The following is a 17755-nucleotide window of genomic DNA, read 5'->3' as shown; positions in this document are numbered from 1 at the left end:
ACGGTTCGAACTGTTGAACGCTAATGCTGTAGGCACATCGTTACACTATTGCGCCCCAAAAATGTAAGTACAGATAAAGTTTTCTTACAGTATGATAAAGGGAAGTGCACTAACACGTATTCCTGTCAGGTCAGATCAATATTTAAAACTGGTGCTGATGTTGCCATGGTAACTTTAAGACACGCGCGTTTTCGAAACTTAAATTTAAACACGTTGAAGCGTACCTACTTTAAATAATCAAAATGGGACACCAATAAAAAAATATGATTTGTTACATCACTCACATTATATCTCAATACCATTTGAATCACATTGATTCAAATGTAAATAAAAACGAAAATAAATAATTATTGTACATATATATATATATATATATATATATATATATATATATATATATATATATATATATATATATATATATATATATATATATATATATATATGTGTAGTAAAAGAACGAGACCTAACATTTATCTTAGGTGACTTTAATGCTAAGTTAGGCAGAGAAAAAGTTTCTGGATTGATTGGAGACTTCGGACTTGGAACAAGGAACGACAGGGGAGAGAGAATGACAGAATTCTGCCAACAACACAACATAGTAGCGACAAATACATGGTTTAAATTACACCCTCGCAGATTGTACACTTGGACTTCACCACAACACAATGAAAACAGAGTAATCCGTAACCAAATAGATTACATATTGGTCAACAAAAGATATCACAATGCAATCATCAGTGCAAAAACATATCCTGGAACTGACATCAATTCCGATCATAATCCTGTTGTTGCAAAAGTTCGCGCAAGATGGAAACTAATAAAGAAACAAAAACCTCAACACCAACTATTAGACATCCAATTATTGAAAAACGACACCATATATCAGACAGTAAATAAAGAATTAAACAAAAATTTAGGAAATATCGACCACAATAGAATTAGCGAGTACGATGACATAAACGTTCTGTGGAAAACTATTAAAGAACAAATGAACAATGTAACGGAAAAACATCTAAAAGTAACACCTAGAAATAACAAACAGGAATGGATGACAGAAGAGATTTTACAATTAATGAACAAACGAAGAGAATCCAAAGGAAAAAATGACAAGGACGGAGAATACAAAAGACTAAATAGAATAATTCGAAAAAAAATAACCGAAGCAAAAGAGAAATGGCTGGAAACAAAATGCGTGGAAATAGAAGAACTACAACAAAGGCACGATTTTTTTAATTTACATAAAAAGGTAAAAGAGTTTACATCGACTACCAAGAGAACGACTTTTCACACCATGCTGAACACGGATGGCAAACTGCTAGAATCAACGGAAGACAAACTGAAAGAATGGGAAAACTATATTAAAATTCTTTTTCACGACATACGAGAAGAACCAAGATTGGAAAATAACAACGAAGGGCCAACAATTCTGAAATCTGAAATCATAAATGCAATTAATCATCTTAAAACAAATAAAAGCCCAGGTCCAGACGGAATATACCCAGAAACGTTAAAATTAATCAGCGAAGAAAATATCGAAATATTTGTCCTTTTATTCAATCGCATTTATGATACAGGTAAAATACCCCAAGATTGGCTGGAGTCAATATTCATCCCACTACCAAAAAAGCCAAACCCACAACACTGCAATGAGTTCCGTCTGATAAGCCTTATGAGTCATGCAGTAAAAGTCCTCCTAAAAATCGTACATAATCGTATCTATAGAAAGTGCGAAACAATAATCGGAGACGATCAGTTTGGATTCAGAGCCGGCATGGGAACGAGAGAAGCCCTGTTCAGTTTACTAGTTCTCGCCCAAAAATGCTACGACCAAGAGAAAGATATATTTATATGCTTTATAGACTTCGAAAAAGCATTTGATAGAGTAAGACACGACCTACTATTAGAACGTTTGCAAGAAGTCGGTTTAGATGGAAAAGACATCAAATTCTTAAAAAACTTGTACTGGAACCAAAACGCCAGAGTTAGGATCAAAGGTTCCACATCCGCAGAAGTAGAAATTAGGAGGGGATTAGACAAGGATGTGTTCTGTCGCTTCTGCTGTTTAATCTTTACTCCGAGTTTCTATTTAAAGAAGCATTGAATGGCGTAAATATCAACAGTATCAGATACGCCGATGATACAGTGTTAATTGCGGATTCCGACGTAGGTCTACAACGACTCATCGACAAGACCAACTCGACCTGTGAGCAATTTGGTATGAAAATAAACATTAAAAAAACCAAAGTGATGTCAATCCGAAAAAATCAAAACGTACCTCAACCTTGCACAATAAATGGGCACATTTTAGAACAGGTCAATAGATTTAAGTACCTGAGATGTTGGATCGATAGCAGCCTAAATCCTGATCTAGAAATAAGATCGAGAATAGAACAGGCCAGAAAATCTTTCGAAAAAATAAAAAAACTGCTTTGTGATTCTCGAATAAAACTCGAAATTCGACTACGTTTATCAAAATGCTACGTCTGGTCGACTCTTCTACATGCAGTTGAAACGTGGACCCTAAAAACATCAACCGTAAATAAATTGGAGGCCTTTGAAATGTGGATCTACCGGAGAATGCTCAAAATTTCATGGACATCGCATACCTCAAACGAAGAAGTGCTGCATAGAATAGGCAAGGAAAGAGAACTTTTTAACACAGTAAAAGTTAGAAAAACATCATACCTAGGCCACATACTGAGAAATAATAAGTACCAATATGCCCAACTTATAGTGAAAGGAAAAATCGAGGGAAAGAGAGGCCTAGGAAGGAAAAGACTATCGTGGCTCAGAAACATCCGACAATGGACAGGGCTAAATTTTGAACAGCTAATAAGAACAGCTGAAGATAGAGATTTTAAAATTGTAGTAGCCAACCTCCATTGAGGAGAGGGCACTTTAAGAAGAAGTAAAAGAATTTTTTTCCTACACCACTGATATTTCGGAAAAAACAGTCGACCATTGTTATCGACTACTATTGACGCAAATATTTATTCATAGATTCCATCCCTAGTATATTATATCAATGCTGCTGGTCATTTACGCTTACGAGAAATGACGTCAGTTGAACATAGACGTAAGGCACTCAAATCTGCGTTTGAACTAAAGCGAGATAGATTTTATAAAAAAAAGTAAACTTAAACTTATACCCATTCTTATTATTTATCCCATTTAAAAGAGAATAACCAACAGTTTAAGGTGTTATGCGTATTATTTTAGAATATAAAAAAAAAATAACGGGTATACATAACCTCAAAAATGGCTAAAACCGTTTAACACAGCTATATTAACTAAAATGAGACTTGATTCACTTTCTTGAAACAGTGAGAGAGTACCAAACAGTTTAAATGATTATTTCACTTCTTAAAATTCCACATTTTAAAAATTTTGCTTCAAAACAATTTTTACAGGGATAAATAATTGCTATTGTGTTTACATATTTTAAAAGTAACTACATATTTTGAAAAAGTTTGCCACTGTCAATCTGGTGGACCAGTTTTCCTAACAGCAGGAAAGTATTCTTACATTATCTAGGATTTGAAATAAGGACCTATCTGGGTTGGTTGTTATGTTGTAATTATTGTACCAAATGTCCAACTCATGTAAGTCTTTTTAATATTATGAGAAACTTTATGTTTTTCCACGTGATATACATATTATTTCTACATAATTATTCATTGCAGTAATTTTTGTTCCAATGTAGATATTTTCATATTATATGTCTGAGTTGCTGCTTTAAATGTTTATACCGTTCGCTGCAGATTATCATCGTTATCTGATTTCAGGAGTATCTTGTCTGCATAACAAATGAATTTTATTTATCTTCTACCTTAGAAGAAGAAATGTAGAAGACCTGTGGAAGAAATCTTGTAAGAAGTAGTCTTATGGTAAAGAAAAATAGTTGACCAAATGGGAAAATATAAAATAAATATTATGGGATTAAGTGAAACTAAAATAAAAGGAAACGGGATAAAATAACTAGATTTTAATTACATGCTGTGACTTTCATTTTAGTATTATAGCTGTACTTTTAAAAGTGTAAGTTTTTAAATATTCATATATTTTACAAAGTAATAAAAATATTTGAACTATAATTGTAAATTTTGTTTTAGTTGATTCATGACAACTAAATTTTAGTAACAAATAAAAAATAACGGTTACCTTTTCACTTTCGGTGTCCAGTGCAGATGTGGCTTCATCAAGAAGTAAAACTTTTGGATTTCTTACTAACGCTCTCGCAATTGCAATTCTTTGTTTTTGTCCCCCAGACAACTGAACAGCCTTTTCTCCTAGTTTTGTTTCATATCCCTATTAAAAATTGGGTGGTATAGTAGAATACTCAAAACGAGAAAATTTAATATTAGCTAAAGGATTTAGGTCATAGGTAATTTGGGTAGGGAAGTGTAGCTTGCTGTAATTTCAAATAGCGCGTGGTTACATATACATCGCCAGTTGCCGCTGGCGCACGAACACCAATATAATACAATACTAAACCATGATACTATGATTAAGAAGATAAGATATTGCGCATAAGTCGTGACGTAATTGGAGAGTTGCATGTTCGTAATGTCAATTTTTTGTATGTGTCAATAAATAATCTTTAATAAATAGTTTGGGGATATCCTTTTGTGTACGATTATTGTAATTATTAAACCTTTATTTAATATTATTATTTTGCTAATTGAATAATTTCATCACAGAATGCATAAAAATCCCATTTAACTTTAAAAAGAATTCAAATTCTACTCTCCAATGACGGCATGCGTGAACACAACCGATTTTGTGCTACGGAAAGATCCTATCTTGTTAGTCATAGTATCATGTACTAAACTACAAACTACGAACGAAGTTTGTCATTGGTACATGTCCATTGGTATACGGTAAATACTTTGACGAATATTAAGTTTATACGACATCTTAACGAGCAGTATTTGTCAAAACTGACATTGTTTATATCGTTTACTAGTGGTTTACTAACTTTGGTTTCCAATGGCAACTTGATCTAATGCTTCCTACTAATAATATTGTTAAATCTAAAATTTTCCAAAAAATTGCAAATTGCAAAAAATTGCTTTCAGTATTTAAATTCTTATATTTGTAAGAAATCTTAAGTAAATATTTTCTTATAAAAACGTGTTATTTAATTTATAAATAACACGTATAATATACACAATAATATAAGTTATTTAATAAATGTATTTATGTTTTACTTACTTTCGGTAATCCTGTTATAAAATTATGAATATTGGCATTTTTGGCAGCTTGAATTATCTCATCCATAGGAACCTCCCTCGAATTATCCCCATAAGCAATGTTTTCAGCAATAGACTTATTAAAAAGATTCGGTTCTTGTGATACTATACCCATATGTGACCTCAACGAATCCAGTGATATATCTTTTAAGTCTACACCATCCATTTTTACTTCTCCCGATTTAGGATCATAGAATCTTTCAATGAGTTGAATTATCGTAGATTTTCCGCAGCCACTTTCTCCCACTAGCGCTACAGTTTTTCCATTTAAAATATCCAAATTAAGTCCTTTTAGAATTAATACGTTGGGCCGTGTTGGATATGTAAATTCAATTTGTGAAAAACTAAAGTCGCCAGTTGCCTGAAACGAATTTATATAAAGTTAACATATATATATATATATATATATATATATATATATATATATATATATATATATATATATATATAACGGGTGTTTTTTTTAGAGGTATAGAACTTTAAAGTGGAATAAAACAAAGATTATTTTTTATATGAACAGGAAATTAACTTTATTTGAAAGATAATATTTTGACATTATATTTTAAATATGATTTCTGGCATATGACCACCAAGGCTGGCTCTGACGTAGTCTAATCTGGAGGTCCAATTTTCGACGACTTTTTCCACTATTTGTGGCCGTATATTGACAATAACGCGGCGAATTTTGTCCTCCAGTTCGTCAATCGTTTCAGGCTTATTGGCATAGACTAGCGACTTCACATAACCCCACAGAAAATAGTCTAACGGTGTTATATCGCACGACCTTGGAGGCCAATTCACGGGTCCTAAACGCGAGAGTATGCGGTTACCAAATGTTTCCCTCAATAAATCCATTGTGGCACGAGCTGTGTGACATGCTGCGCCGTCTTGCTGAAACCACAGCTCCTGCACATTATGGTTGTTCAATTCAGGAATAAAAAAGTCAGTAATCATGGCTCTATAGCGGTCACCATTGACTGTAACGTTTTGGCCAGCATTGTTTTTGAAGAAGTACGGACCAATGATTCCACCAGCCCACAAAGCACACCAAACAGTCAATTTTTCTGGATATAGTGGTTTCTCAACATACACTTGAGGATTATCTTCACTCCAAATACGGCAGTTTTGTTTGTTGACGTAGCCATTTAACCAAAAGTGAGCTTCGTCGCTAAACAAAATTCGCTTATGAAAGTCGGGATCAACGGCAATTTCGTTTTGGGCCCATTCACCAAATCTACGCCTTGCAAGGTGATCGTGTGGCTTTAATTCCTGCACGAGTTGAATTTTGTAAGCACGCAAACCAAGATCTTTTCGCAAAATCTTCCATAAAGTGGATGGACACATATCCAACTGCTGTGCACGATGGCGTATAGACTGATTCGGGCCTTCCTCTATACTACGCTCAACAGCAGCAACAACATCTTCTGTACGCACTGTACGACGTCTCTGTGGATGCGTATTATCATTAAGAGTGAACGTGGTGCGAAAAAGTTCCACAGTTGATCGAATTAATTGCTTTGATTGGCGATTATGTATACCATAAAATGGACGTAGTGCGCGATACGTATTCCGAACAGAACTATGATTTTCAAAATAAATATGCACAATTTGAAAGCGTTGTTCAGGCGTCAGTCTATTCATATTGAAATGTCAAACTAAACTAAATAATAATCACCCGACAGCTGTCAAAATGGCCGCCCCTTAAAAACGTGTTGCCAACTTCTATTTCTATACCTCTAAAAAAAACACCTTATATATATATGTACTATTTTTTAAAGTTAAAAAGTTACTGTCACGATTTATACAAAGTGACATCACTTGTATTTAAAACATCAATAACATCAACATTCAAGTTCAAATTTCTCTAACACAGCTAATAATACGACACCCATACGGAACTGCTCGATATTTCATAGGCATCAACATCGTATAATCAGAAAAATGTAATTATGATTATATTGAGAAAACAAAAAATACTAAAAAATAACTAAATACTAAAACATTGATATTTAAATTGTAACTGTTTTAACTTAACACTTGCACTTGTTAGAAAAATGACATTGCAGGGATAGTTGATCCTATTAAATGGGGTATACTTGATTCCAGGATCAAGTATCCCACTTTGTGTTTCTTTTACTCTCGTGTTTAATGTAATTAATTTTATTCATGTTTATTTTTTCAGATGCCACGTAAGTACTCAACTAAAATAGGAGCAACAACAAAAAACATTATATCTCTCCCAGGCTACAAGGTGCGCCAGGTTTTTTCACTTGACCAAGAAAAAGAACTTGGTATGTTTTCGAAAGATACGTCCAAGATGTATTACGGTCTTACTGTGGTGCAATTGCGCAAATTGGCATACTCCTCTGCTGCAACAAATAGGATATCATATCCCCCTGCCTGAGATAAAACACAGCAAGCTCGCCGCGACTGGTACCGAGGTTTTCTTGATAGAAACTCTACGCTGTCATTAAGGACACCAGAAGCCACAAGCTTGGAACGAAGCTCAGCTTTTAATCGTCACACAGTTGTTACATTCTTTAATCAATTAACAAATGTTTATACACGGTACCAGTTTCCTATGTATATGGAAGTATATGGAATTATATGGAATATTGACAAAACTGGCCTCACTACAGTACACAAACCTGCTAAAATAATTGCTGTGAAAGGGTCGAAGCAGGTGGGCAAAATTACATCTGCAGAACGAGGCGAACTGGTTACGGTGTGTGCTGGCATGAACTCTGCAGGAGGTCACATGCCTCCTTACATGATATTTCCCAGAAAAAACTGACAGAACAGGTTTTTAAGCCATGCACCTCCTGGCAGCAATGCAACAACATATCCCAGTGGATGGATGACTTGCTCTGGTGTTCTGAAGTTTTTGGAACACTGTTCGTTTCACTCAGCCTAGCCTAGATCGAAAACATTTAATTTTTATGGACAACCATGAGAGCTACTGCTCATTGGAGGCTGTAAATTATGCAAGAGATAAGAAAAGATCAGAAAAGCTTTCAACACTTAGAAACACTAAACTTTTCGATTCGACTGATGAAGAATAGGATGATCTTCCCAGCCTTCCAGATAGCAGTGGTGGCTCTGATTTCCTTTTAGAAGATGAGCTTATTGATGACACGGATCCTGAGCCAGATGACTATGTTTTAGTCAAGTTTTGTATTAAAAAAACAATGAAGTTTTATGTTGGAAAAGTTTTGTGCCTGAAAGAAAATACATTGAAAGTTAAATTCTTAAGGCGAAAGGAACTAGAAGGAAGCTGTTTCACTTTTCCAATAGTAGAGGACGTCAGCGAAGTGGACCAGACAGACGTACAAATTCTGCCGCAGCCGTTCGTCAACAGAACGGCCAGGACTTCTGACATTATAAAATTTAACCATAGATTTGATGCTAATGTGTTCTAAATAATTGTTCTTTTTTGGCTCAATTTATTTTTGTATTTTATGTTTTTATTTAATAAAGTAGGTAGTTTAATTTGTTTCATTGTTTAATTTAATTACCTTTCATAATTGGCAATAATTACTTATCCTATGCATCATAGGTGGGACACTTTATCCCAGGGATCAAGTAGCCCCCTAACGGGGATCAAGTATCCCTCATGGACAAGGGTTCTTGAATCGCACTCGTGTTTTACAAGAACTGATCTACCTTATTTGTTCTACAAGAAAGAGATTCTAGGTGAACACCCAGTGGAAGGTGATAACCACATTATGAACCTGTTTAATGAAATTAAGAAAATAACTGTTATGGTATGAAATTAAACACTAAAACAGGGATCAACCATCCCACCTCTCCCCTATGTAGACGCAAACTGTGTTATCATTTTTTTTCTGTGTTTTATGTCGTCATATATAAGTTGAAGTTAAAAAAATGTAAATAATTAAATAGTTATTTATCGTAAAAGACGATACAATTGTACTTTATCTTCGAGAGCGTTTTTTAGCCTCGAGTCGTTAGTCGAGACGCTAATTATACTCGAGAAGATAATGCGATTTTATCGTCGTGTGCAGTACAACATTTTTTTCTATAGCAAGACTTCAAGTTCAGGTGAAAAATAGAATTTCAAAGAAAACTGTAATTTTTAGCACAAAAATCGCAATTGTGTTGCTCCGTTGCTAGGGATATGAATTACTCTGTCAACAAATGTCAAACTAATGTTACGTTTTGGTTTTTGCGGAGAATATTGTTGCGTTTTGTGTACAAAGTGAATAAATACGAAATGGATGGAAAATAATTGACACAAGAAAAGGAAAACCTGCCATCAGATGTAGAAAATGCAGCGTTGGAAGCAGAAAGTTTATTTTTGCCACAAAAATCTAGGATGATGTATGAGAAAGAAAACCAGTCTTTTAAAAAGTGGAAAAGCATTAAGAATATCAATGGCGTGAGTGAAAAAATACTTCTGGCGTATTTTTCTGAAAAGTCGAAGAAAGCGATGCCATCGTCATTATGTTCGTATTATTCGATGCTGAAGCGTACGTTGTTGGTGAATGAAAATTGTGACATTTCTAAATTCAGCAAGTTAACCACCTTACTAAAAAACCTGAGTGGAGGATACAAATAAATCCAGTACCTCGAATCAAGTGTTTAAGCAAACGAGTACAAGTTGTGATGCTCCAAAAATAGATATTTCTAATAATGTTAATTTCAGTTGTTTTTAATCCTTAATGTGTTTGAATTTGTAAATTTTATTAAATAAAAAAAAGGTAAAACATTTTATCTACTCTTGCTGTTAAAGTGTCACTTTATCTACCCTTGCGGTTAAAGTGATACTTTATCTACTCAAAATAGTTGTTATAGCAACACTTTAACATTAGCTATGGAAAAAATAAAATATATTTAAATCCAACATATATAAAATTGAAAGTATTTAGTATCTAGATTCTATAAACAATATAGTTGGCCCAATAAAAATAGAAACTTTTTTACCTTATCCATTTTTCGTGAAGAAGGTAAATCACGAATGAGTGGAATTCTAGAAAGAAAGCTTTTAACTTTTTTTGCTGCTGCTACACCCTTCGCAAAGTTCGGAGAAAACGCCAATGAATTGGCAATTGAAACTGTACCCATAATTTGTGCTTGAGATACTCTGAAACAGAATGCATAACTTTAGGTAATTATATCATTTATACATAAATTGTAAAAAATATATATAATAGGTATGTTAATTTATCTTATAGATAAAGGGTATGACGTTGAATTTTATTCAGAATTTTTCAGATTTAACAATTCGTTAGAAAGCTTCTACCGGAATGTGAAAACTACCGTTATAATTTTAACGGAATATTTTACTGTTATTTGAGAGATGAATTTTCTTATTTATTACACATTGTATGTTCCAAAAATACCACTAATAGACTACAAGCCCACAGGAAATTTTTAATGGGTCTCCAGACCCTGGTTATCTAGTCTATTTCATTTTTAATAATCAACAAAAATGTATTAGAATGACAAGCATGAATTTCATGGTAGTACTATCTTCCCCATCGTAGCACATATTTACTTGTTGATAACAGTTTTTAAATAACGTAAAGAATTTTTGAATGATATGTGTCGATTTGATTCCGCTAAAAGCTTTACTCGTAGGAAGTCACTTACCTATTTTCCCATAATAGAAAGGTAAGATCAGGTAATTACGAAATTCACAGAACGACAAAGGCGCTAAGAGATACATTATGATAGAATTAATTTATAATAAAATAATTCAATTATAAAAAAATGACATAGCCACGCCTCTGGAATTGTATGATTTTCAAACAGGTAGCCTTGACGACAGCAGTGAGCTTAAGAAAGCGCAGTTGCCACAATTACCTCAATGTACATTACCTATGTCCAGCTGAAATATTTACGTACTGTATATTCCGCTGCTTTTATTTTTTGCAATCACATACGGGATTTTTTCTTAATTTAATTTTAAAAAAGTGTTATGGAACCAAAGTATGATTAAATCTTAGTCTGTAAGTAGTTTTTACCAATCCTTTTCAAAGCTGCATTCTTTAAGTTAAGTAAAATATGGAATGGAACTTTGTAGGATTTTATAAAATACTCCTTTGTGGCTTTGAGTATAACAAATTTTTCATTCCTGCTTCCGGAAAATGGTGCGCTTCCGAATCTTTTTATTTTCCATGACTCTGGTTCTTATTTTCCAATCTGGTGCACAAATCAGGCTAAAGACCGATGTCATGAGTTTTATTGGTTTTGACCCCCCATTGTGCTTTGTGGTATGTGCTTATTCTCATGTACTGCGACTTAGCACTTTTTCTACGCACTTGTTTAATATTGAAAAAGCTTTTTTGTACCTTCCCAGAAGAAATCTGTTATAATTGGTTTCAAATGAGTGTAGAGTAATAAATCATGAAGTGTCATAAAATTTGCCTGAATTTCGGTGTCGTCATGGGCGTAGGCAAATGGACGGATGTCAACTTCGTCGTCAAAAATTGATGTACCTCAAAATATCATATTTTGGATATTTTGTGATAACCAATTTTATTTAATTTTTCGATTAACTTATTCTTCAAACCCGTATTCCATTATATGGTCATTAAAGCTAATTACATTTTTATTTATAAAAACAAATTCACTTCCTTACTGAACGAATAAAAGCATTAGAAGAAACTGATAAGGGTATGACGCACCTCCTAATATTACTAAGAACTAAAATAAATCAACATGAAGACTAATAACGCGTAATGAGGTTTTACTTACACTTTCATTATAATCCCTCTTTTATTTTATTATTATCATTCGACATTCGACATTCGAGTTAGTAATTGTTACTACACCAATTAAACGTACAGTAATATTGTGATATAGAAATAGTGAAAAAGTTATAAAATGGCGACATTTACTCCAAAGAAAAGAGGTGTAAAAAATTCTCCGCTATCTGTTAGTGAAAAAGTTATAATTTTAAATGTATATGATTGCATAAAACACGATCACCCTAGTTTGTCTGTGCAAGAAAGTGTTGAGCGATGTGCCCGAATGACTGGAATTGGACAGTCCACGATTTTTAAATTATTGCGAGAAAGAAAGATATCAGGCCAGTTAAGTCCATGCAAGAGAAAATCAGGAAGACCAATAAAAATCTTAGGTGAAGACACCAAACGTGACATTCGAAGAAAAGTTCATTCGTTTTATTTTAAAAAGGAAATACCCACCCTTGACAAAATACTAATGGAGATAAGCCAAGATAACGATATTCCTTTGATATCCAGAAAACTTTTATGGAAAACTTTAAAAAGTATGAATTTTTCCTGGGAAAAGCACAATCGAAAGGCACTATTACTGGAAAGTGATGAAATCATTTGCTGGAGACGAAAATATTTGAGAACTATAAAACAGTACCGCAGAGAGCACAAGAAAATTTTTTATCTTGATGAGACGTGGATAAACGAAGGTTATATAGTCCAAAAAATGTGGCAAGATAAAAATGTAACAAGTGCTCGCCAAGCTTTCATAGAAGGCCTTTCGACGGGTATTAAAGTGCCTTCGGGAAAAGGGAAGAGGCTTATAATTGCTCACATTGGAAGCGAAGAAGGATTTTTAAAAGAAGGTTTGTTAAGCTTTGAGTCGTGTCGGACGGGAGATTATCATGAGGACATGAATTCGGATGTCTTCGAAGACTACTTCGGGGAAATGTTAAAATTTCTTCCAGCTGATTCGGTCGTGGTTATGGATAATTCAAGCTACCATTCAAGGCGCATAGAGAAGGTACCAACTTCAGCTTGGAGAAAGCAAGAAATTATTAACTGGCTGTCAAATAAAGGTATTCAGTTTGAGACGAATTCAATAAAGAAGGAACTACTAGCCGTAGTAAAACAACATAAATCTCGCTTCATAAAATATGCCGTAGAAGATGTAGCAGAAAAGTATAAAGTAACTGTGCTACGCCTACCGCCATATCATTGCGAATTAAATCCCATAGAACTTATATGGGCACAAGTTAAAGGATATGTTGCAAGGCACAATACCACATTTAAAATGAAAGATGTCAAGGTATTGTTTGATCAAGCCATTATGGAAATCACATCAGAAAACTGGCAAAAAGCAATCCAGCATGTTTTAAAAGAGGAAGATAAAATGTGGGAACTGGACAACTTGGTCGATCAGGTGGTTGACCCTATAATTATAACACCAGGGGATGATGACAGTTCTTCGGATGAAGACTATAGTGATGTAGAATTGTAATAACGTATCCAGTAAAGTTTTTGTAGTTTTTGTGAATAAATTGATTTAAACTCCCCACAAGTGTTTCAATATGTAAAGTTCATTCGTGTGTGTTTGTGAGTATTTCCCGATTTCGGTTCGTATATATTTTATTGTTACATTTTATATTTTTTTAATAACACTGTTCTGCTGTATTACATTTTTATTTCCTTTAATATGATTTTTAAGAATGCATATTCTTTTGTCAATTAACCCACTAGCGCGCCTCTGGCTCAGTGTTTATCTGTCGATAACAATGGACTAATCCCTTCAAACAGGGTGATACCTACCTGCTCTTTATGAAACGACAGAATTTTGCAATGCGGACGGAATTTATTGACGGATTATTGACGGATTACCCTGTAGCGCTTTTGAATACTTCATGAGATTTTATTACTCTACACTCATTAGAAATAGATTATAGGATTTTTTAAATTCCTGTTAGAAACTTTCACATAAAACCAAAAAATGATAAAATTTTTAATTAGTAGTTCTTTGGTTTCCTTTAAATAGTACCTGATATCTATTCCAAAATGTTTATTTATCTGTGTTATTGCTATTGTTTAGTATGATCCTTTAAGTTTTTTTTTCATTTCCTGACCTGTTGCATATTTATTATTGTTCCTTAATGACATTTACCGACATTTACACACCTATACTTTGTAATATTTAAGAAGTTTATTCCAATCACAGCTAATTTACAAAGATAATACATAAATTAAAATATTAATCAGATAAATACTCACTTAAATACTCTGTCGTAAGGCAATCCATCCCTTATCAAAAATCCGCCGTAATACATTGCGGTAGCATAAGCGAAGAACAACAAACTTCTGGAAAGACCAAACACAATTGCCCTCCAGTGAACTGTTTTTAATGAAGATTTATAATGTGGCATAAGCTCAGATTCATAGATCTGCTGAAACTTCTCCTCTAAGCCTAAGGAGGCAACCGTTCGGATATTTCCAACGGCTTCTACCGCAGTCTAAAAGAAAATTATGAGTAGTTTATATAGTATTAGTATCACAATAAACATTAAAACTTTTTGAGTTATTTTAAACATATAGTATTTTGTCGACTATAGGATAACAAGAGAGGTAGAAATACTGGAACAACATTGGATATAAGACAGTGGAGAAATCATGGAAAATAACGTAAAAAGTGGATAGAATTTTGTGTATTAATTCTTATGTTAACGTTAGTTTGTAGAATCAAAAACATTTGGTTACTACTAACTAGTCAATTTATGTAGCTACAAATTGGTACCTAATCTGTATTGGGAAAATTACAGACACTCACATCTATCAAACAAAATGCTGGACGGATCAAAATCACGACGAATCAGGCAAGACAAGGGTAACTTAGCTTAATATACAGGGTGAGTCATAACTATTGGGACATAGACTAAGGACAGGTTATTTGGACCAAAATATGGCTATTGGGCCAAATATGCCTTAATAAAATGTTGCTGAGAAAAAAGATACAGGGTGTTAAAGTTAATTTTTGTTTTTCGTTTTTTGCTAATAGTTTCCCTGTATATTTATAAATTGCTATCAAAATTGGCACAGAGGCATAATCTTAGACAAGAAATAGTATTTTATTTACAATTTTACGTTTTGTCATAGAGGGCGCCACGTGGATCATTCCTAATGATCAAATTGAGTCTAAACTTTTTCTGATGAAATTTTTAGGAATTTTTATTAGAAAATATGACGTAAACATCATTTTTACGTAAAATTGGTACTCTTGTTTAAACATGATAATTTCAACCGTTTTCGATAAAAACGCAGTCTAACTGCTTAGAGTCTTAAAAAAGGATTTCAAATATTATTTCATTTATGAAAAGTATACTTTGGACTGTCAGATAATTGTTGTTGGTAAATGTCATTTGTTCAGAGTAAATTATTTTTGATCTGACAGTGTAGTGTAATGTTGCAGTTTTTAAAAGTAATCATTACTTTTTTTGATTGAAATGCTTCGTCACAATCATTTTACTAATGAAGAAATGCGAGATATGATTTGCGTATACGCACAAGAAAATTTTTGCGGTCGCTCGACAGCCAGAAGGTATGGAATGTTATACGCAAACAGAAGGCAACCAAATCACAAAACTTTTGCAAGATTATATCGTAGTTTAGGTGAAGCTGGGTCATTTCACACTAAAAATCGGGGTGGTCGACCGAAACAAATCACACCTAATCAAGAAGATGAACTTTTGGTTCTAGTAGATGAAAATCCTGAAATAAGTTCACGACATCTATCAGCAACAACAGGAGTAAGTCAGTCGTCTATTGGTAGAATTCTAAAAAAAGAGAACCTCCATCCTTATCACTTCACTCCTGTTCAAAATTTACTTCCAACAGATCTTCCACGACGGTTACAGTTTTGCCAACGTATTCTGAATAATTATTAAATATAACTGCTTGCAATTGTAGAGGATTAAATTAAAAAGAACAAATAATAAACGACGAACTAAAAAAATCGTAAGATTTTATTAAACATAGTCGATATAACTCAGACCAAAGAAATTTCGGGGAAATTAAAATTTTTGACGATTATACAATTATTTTCAATTGCACAATGTTTTCATTAAAACACAAACCGGATTGAAACAGGAAGAAAATTTACCGTAGTAGGTAACAAATATTAACCATTATGTGACAATTGTTTTAATTTTAAATAAGTTATAACACGTAAGACAACAGTATTTATATCTATCTGTAAGTGGCTATAAAAGTACCAAGACTCACTCATGATGGTCTGATAGAAGCGAAACTAGTTTTGTACCATCTTTTAGATTATTAATTTGGGACCAACCACTGTAGATATTTTATAATATAAAATACCATGTTACATAAAAAAGCGACCAGCTTCAGTGTGATAATTATAGAGGTGTAATCCTGTTAATCACTTCTTACAAAGAACTAGCAAATATTATCTACGAAAGGCTACCAGTTTATACTGTGCGGATAGTCGGAAAATACGGACCGATTTATTCCAAAAAAATCAACACTTGACCAGATTCGTTCAATAAGATAGATCCTCGAGAAAACATTAGAATTTGACATTGAAACTCATCACATATTCGTTGACTTTAAGGCAGCATACGACAGTATTAAGAAAACAGTAGGTACTATACCAATCAATGTGTGAGTTTGGTAGACCAAAAAAACTTGTTCGATTAACGAGAATGACAATTTTTAAGTTAAACGAGAGTCTGAAGATACAAGGAGAGAATTCTAGAACCTTTAATAAAGGATATTCTCAGACAAGGGTATGCCTTGGTTTGCCTTCTATTTAATGTTGTCTTGGAAAAGGCAGTTCGAGATATACAAATTAGAGGCGGCGCCGGCGGTACTATTTACAATCGATACAAATCTTAGCATACGCTGTTGATATTGACATAATAGGGCGTAGCAAGCGAGAGATGTAAAGCAATACTTCTTAGAATTAGAAACGGCGGCGAAACAGCTGAAACGAAGACAAAACCGAGTACATGTTGATTACTTAGGATTCGATAGAAAATGAGGAACAAGAAACAGTATTTGAAAGTCATATCTTTGAACGTGTTGACAACTTTACATACCTTGGTTCACTAGTGACTACTAATTACAAAACAAAAAAAAATTAAAAGACGAATACACCTTTCAAATAGGGCATACTATTAAGTCCAACAAAAATTCCACTCAAGAAACATCCAAAGAAGAACTAAAATTATTATGTACAAAACATTGCTGGGACCGGTCCTCACACATTGAGTAGACAACATTAACGCAGAAAGATGAAAGATTTTTGGGAATATTCGAGTGTAAAATACTCCGCAAAATATTTGGAGCTATAAACGACCAAGGGAATTGCGTAAAAGTTATAATTCGAATTATACCAACCCTTGAATTGAACCAAACGTGGTAATGTTCATTAAAACACAACGACTTATATGGGCTGGACATATAATACGAATGCCAGACAACACGATTGCTTAAAAACGCACCATAGGAATACCCGTAGGAAGAAGAAGGCTGACCGCAATTCAGGTGTTTAGATGGAGTTGAAACCGACTTAAGAATATTAAAAATCAGAAGATGGCAACAGGGCGCCAGAAACCGAAACGAATGGCAACGAATCTTAGAGCAGGCCAGGATTTACAAAGGATTGTGGAGCCAAATATGATGATTTTTTATTTTAATTATTTATTTATTAGGGAGGTTTTTAAGGTTAAATGTAAGGTAAAAGTGTAAGGTAACAAACGTAAAGTAACAAAGGATTGTATTTTAAATACT

At 33.5% G+C, this 17755-nt stretch overlaps 1 protein-coding gene across 4 annotated transcripts in view; it reads right to left on the bottom strand.

The window, feature by feature from the left end:
- LOC140447980 (ATP-dependent translocase ABCB1-like) overlaps positions 1 to 17755 on the bottom strand; it is a 76072-nt gene that overhangs the window by 9809 nt on the left and 48508 nt on the right. For all 4 annotated transcript variants that reach the window (XM_072540976.1, XM_072540974.1, XM_072540977.1 and 1 more), the window contains exons 16-19: positions 14222 to 14460; positions 10200 to 10359; positions 5218 to 5616; positions 4165 to 4311 (exon numbers count right to left, since the gene is read on the bottom strand). In XM_072540976.1, coding sequence (XP_072397077.1) covers positions 4165 to 4311; positions 5218 to 5616; positions 10200 to 10359; positions 14222 to 14460 — 945 coding nt within the window. The remainder of the gene's footprint in view (positions 1 to 4164; positions 4312 to 5217; positions 5617 to 10199; positions 10360 to 14221; positions 14461 to 17755) is intronic.

Source organism: Diabrotica undecimpunctata, chromosome 8 (assembly GCF_040954645.1).
Source record: "Diabrotica undecimpunctata isolate CICGRU chromosome 8, icDiaUnde3, whole genome shotgun sequence".
Lineage (NCBI taxonomy): Eukaryota > Metazoa > Arthropoda > Insecta > Coleoptera > Chrysomelidae > Diabrotica > Diabrotica undecimpunctata.
This window is presented reverse-complemented; position numbering and strand designations above follow the sequence as displayed.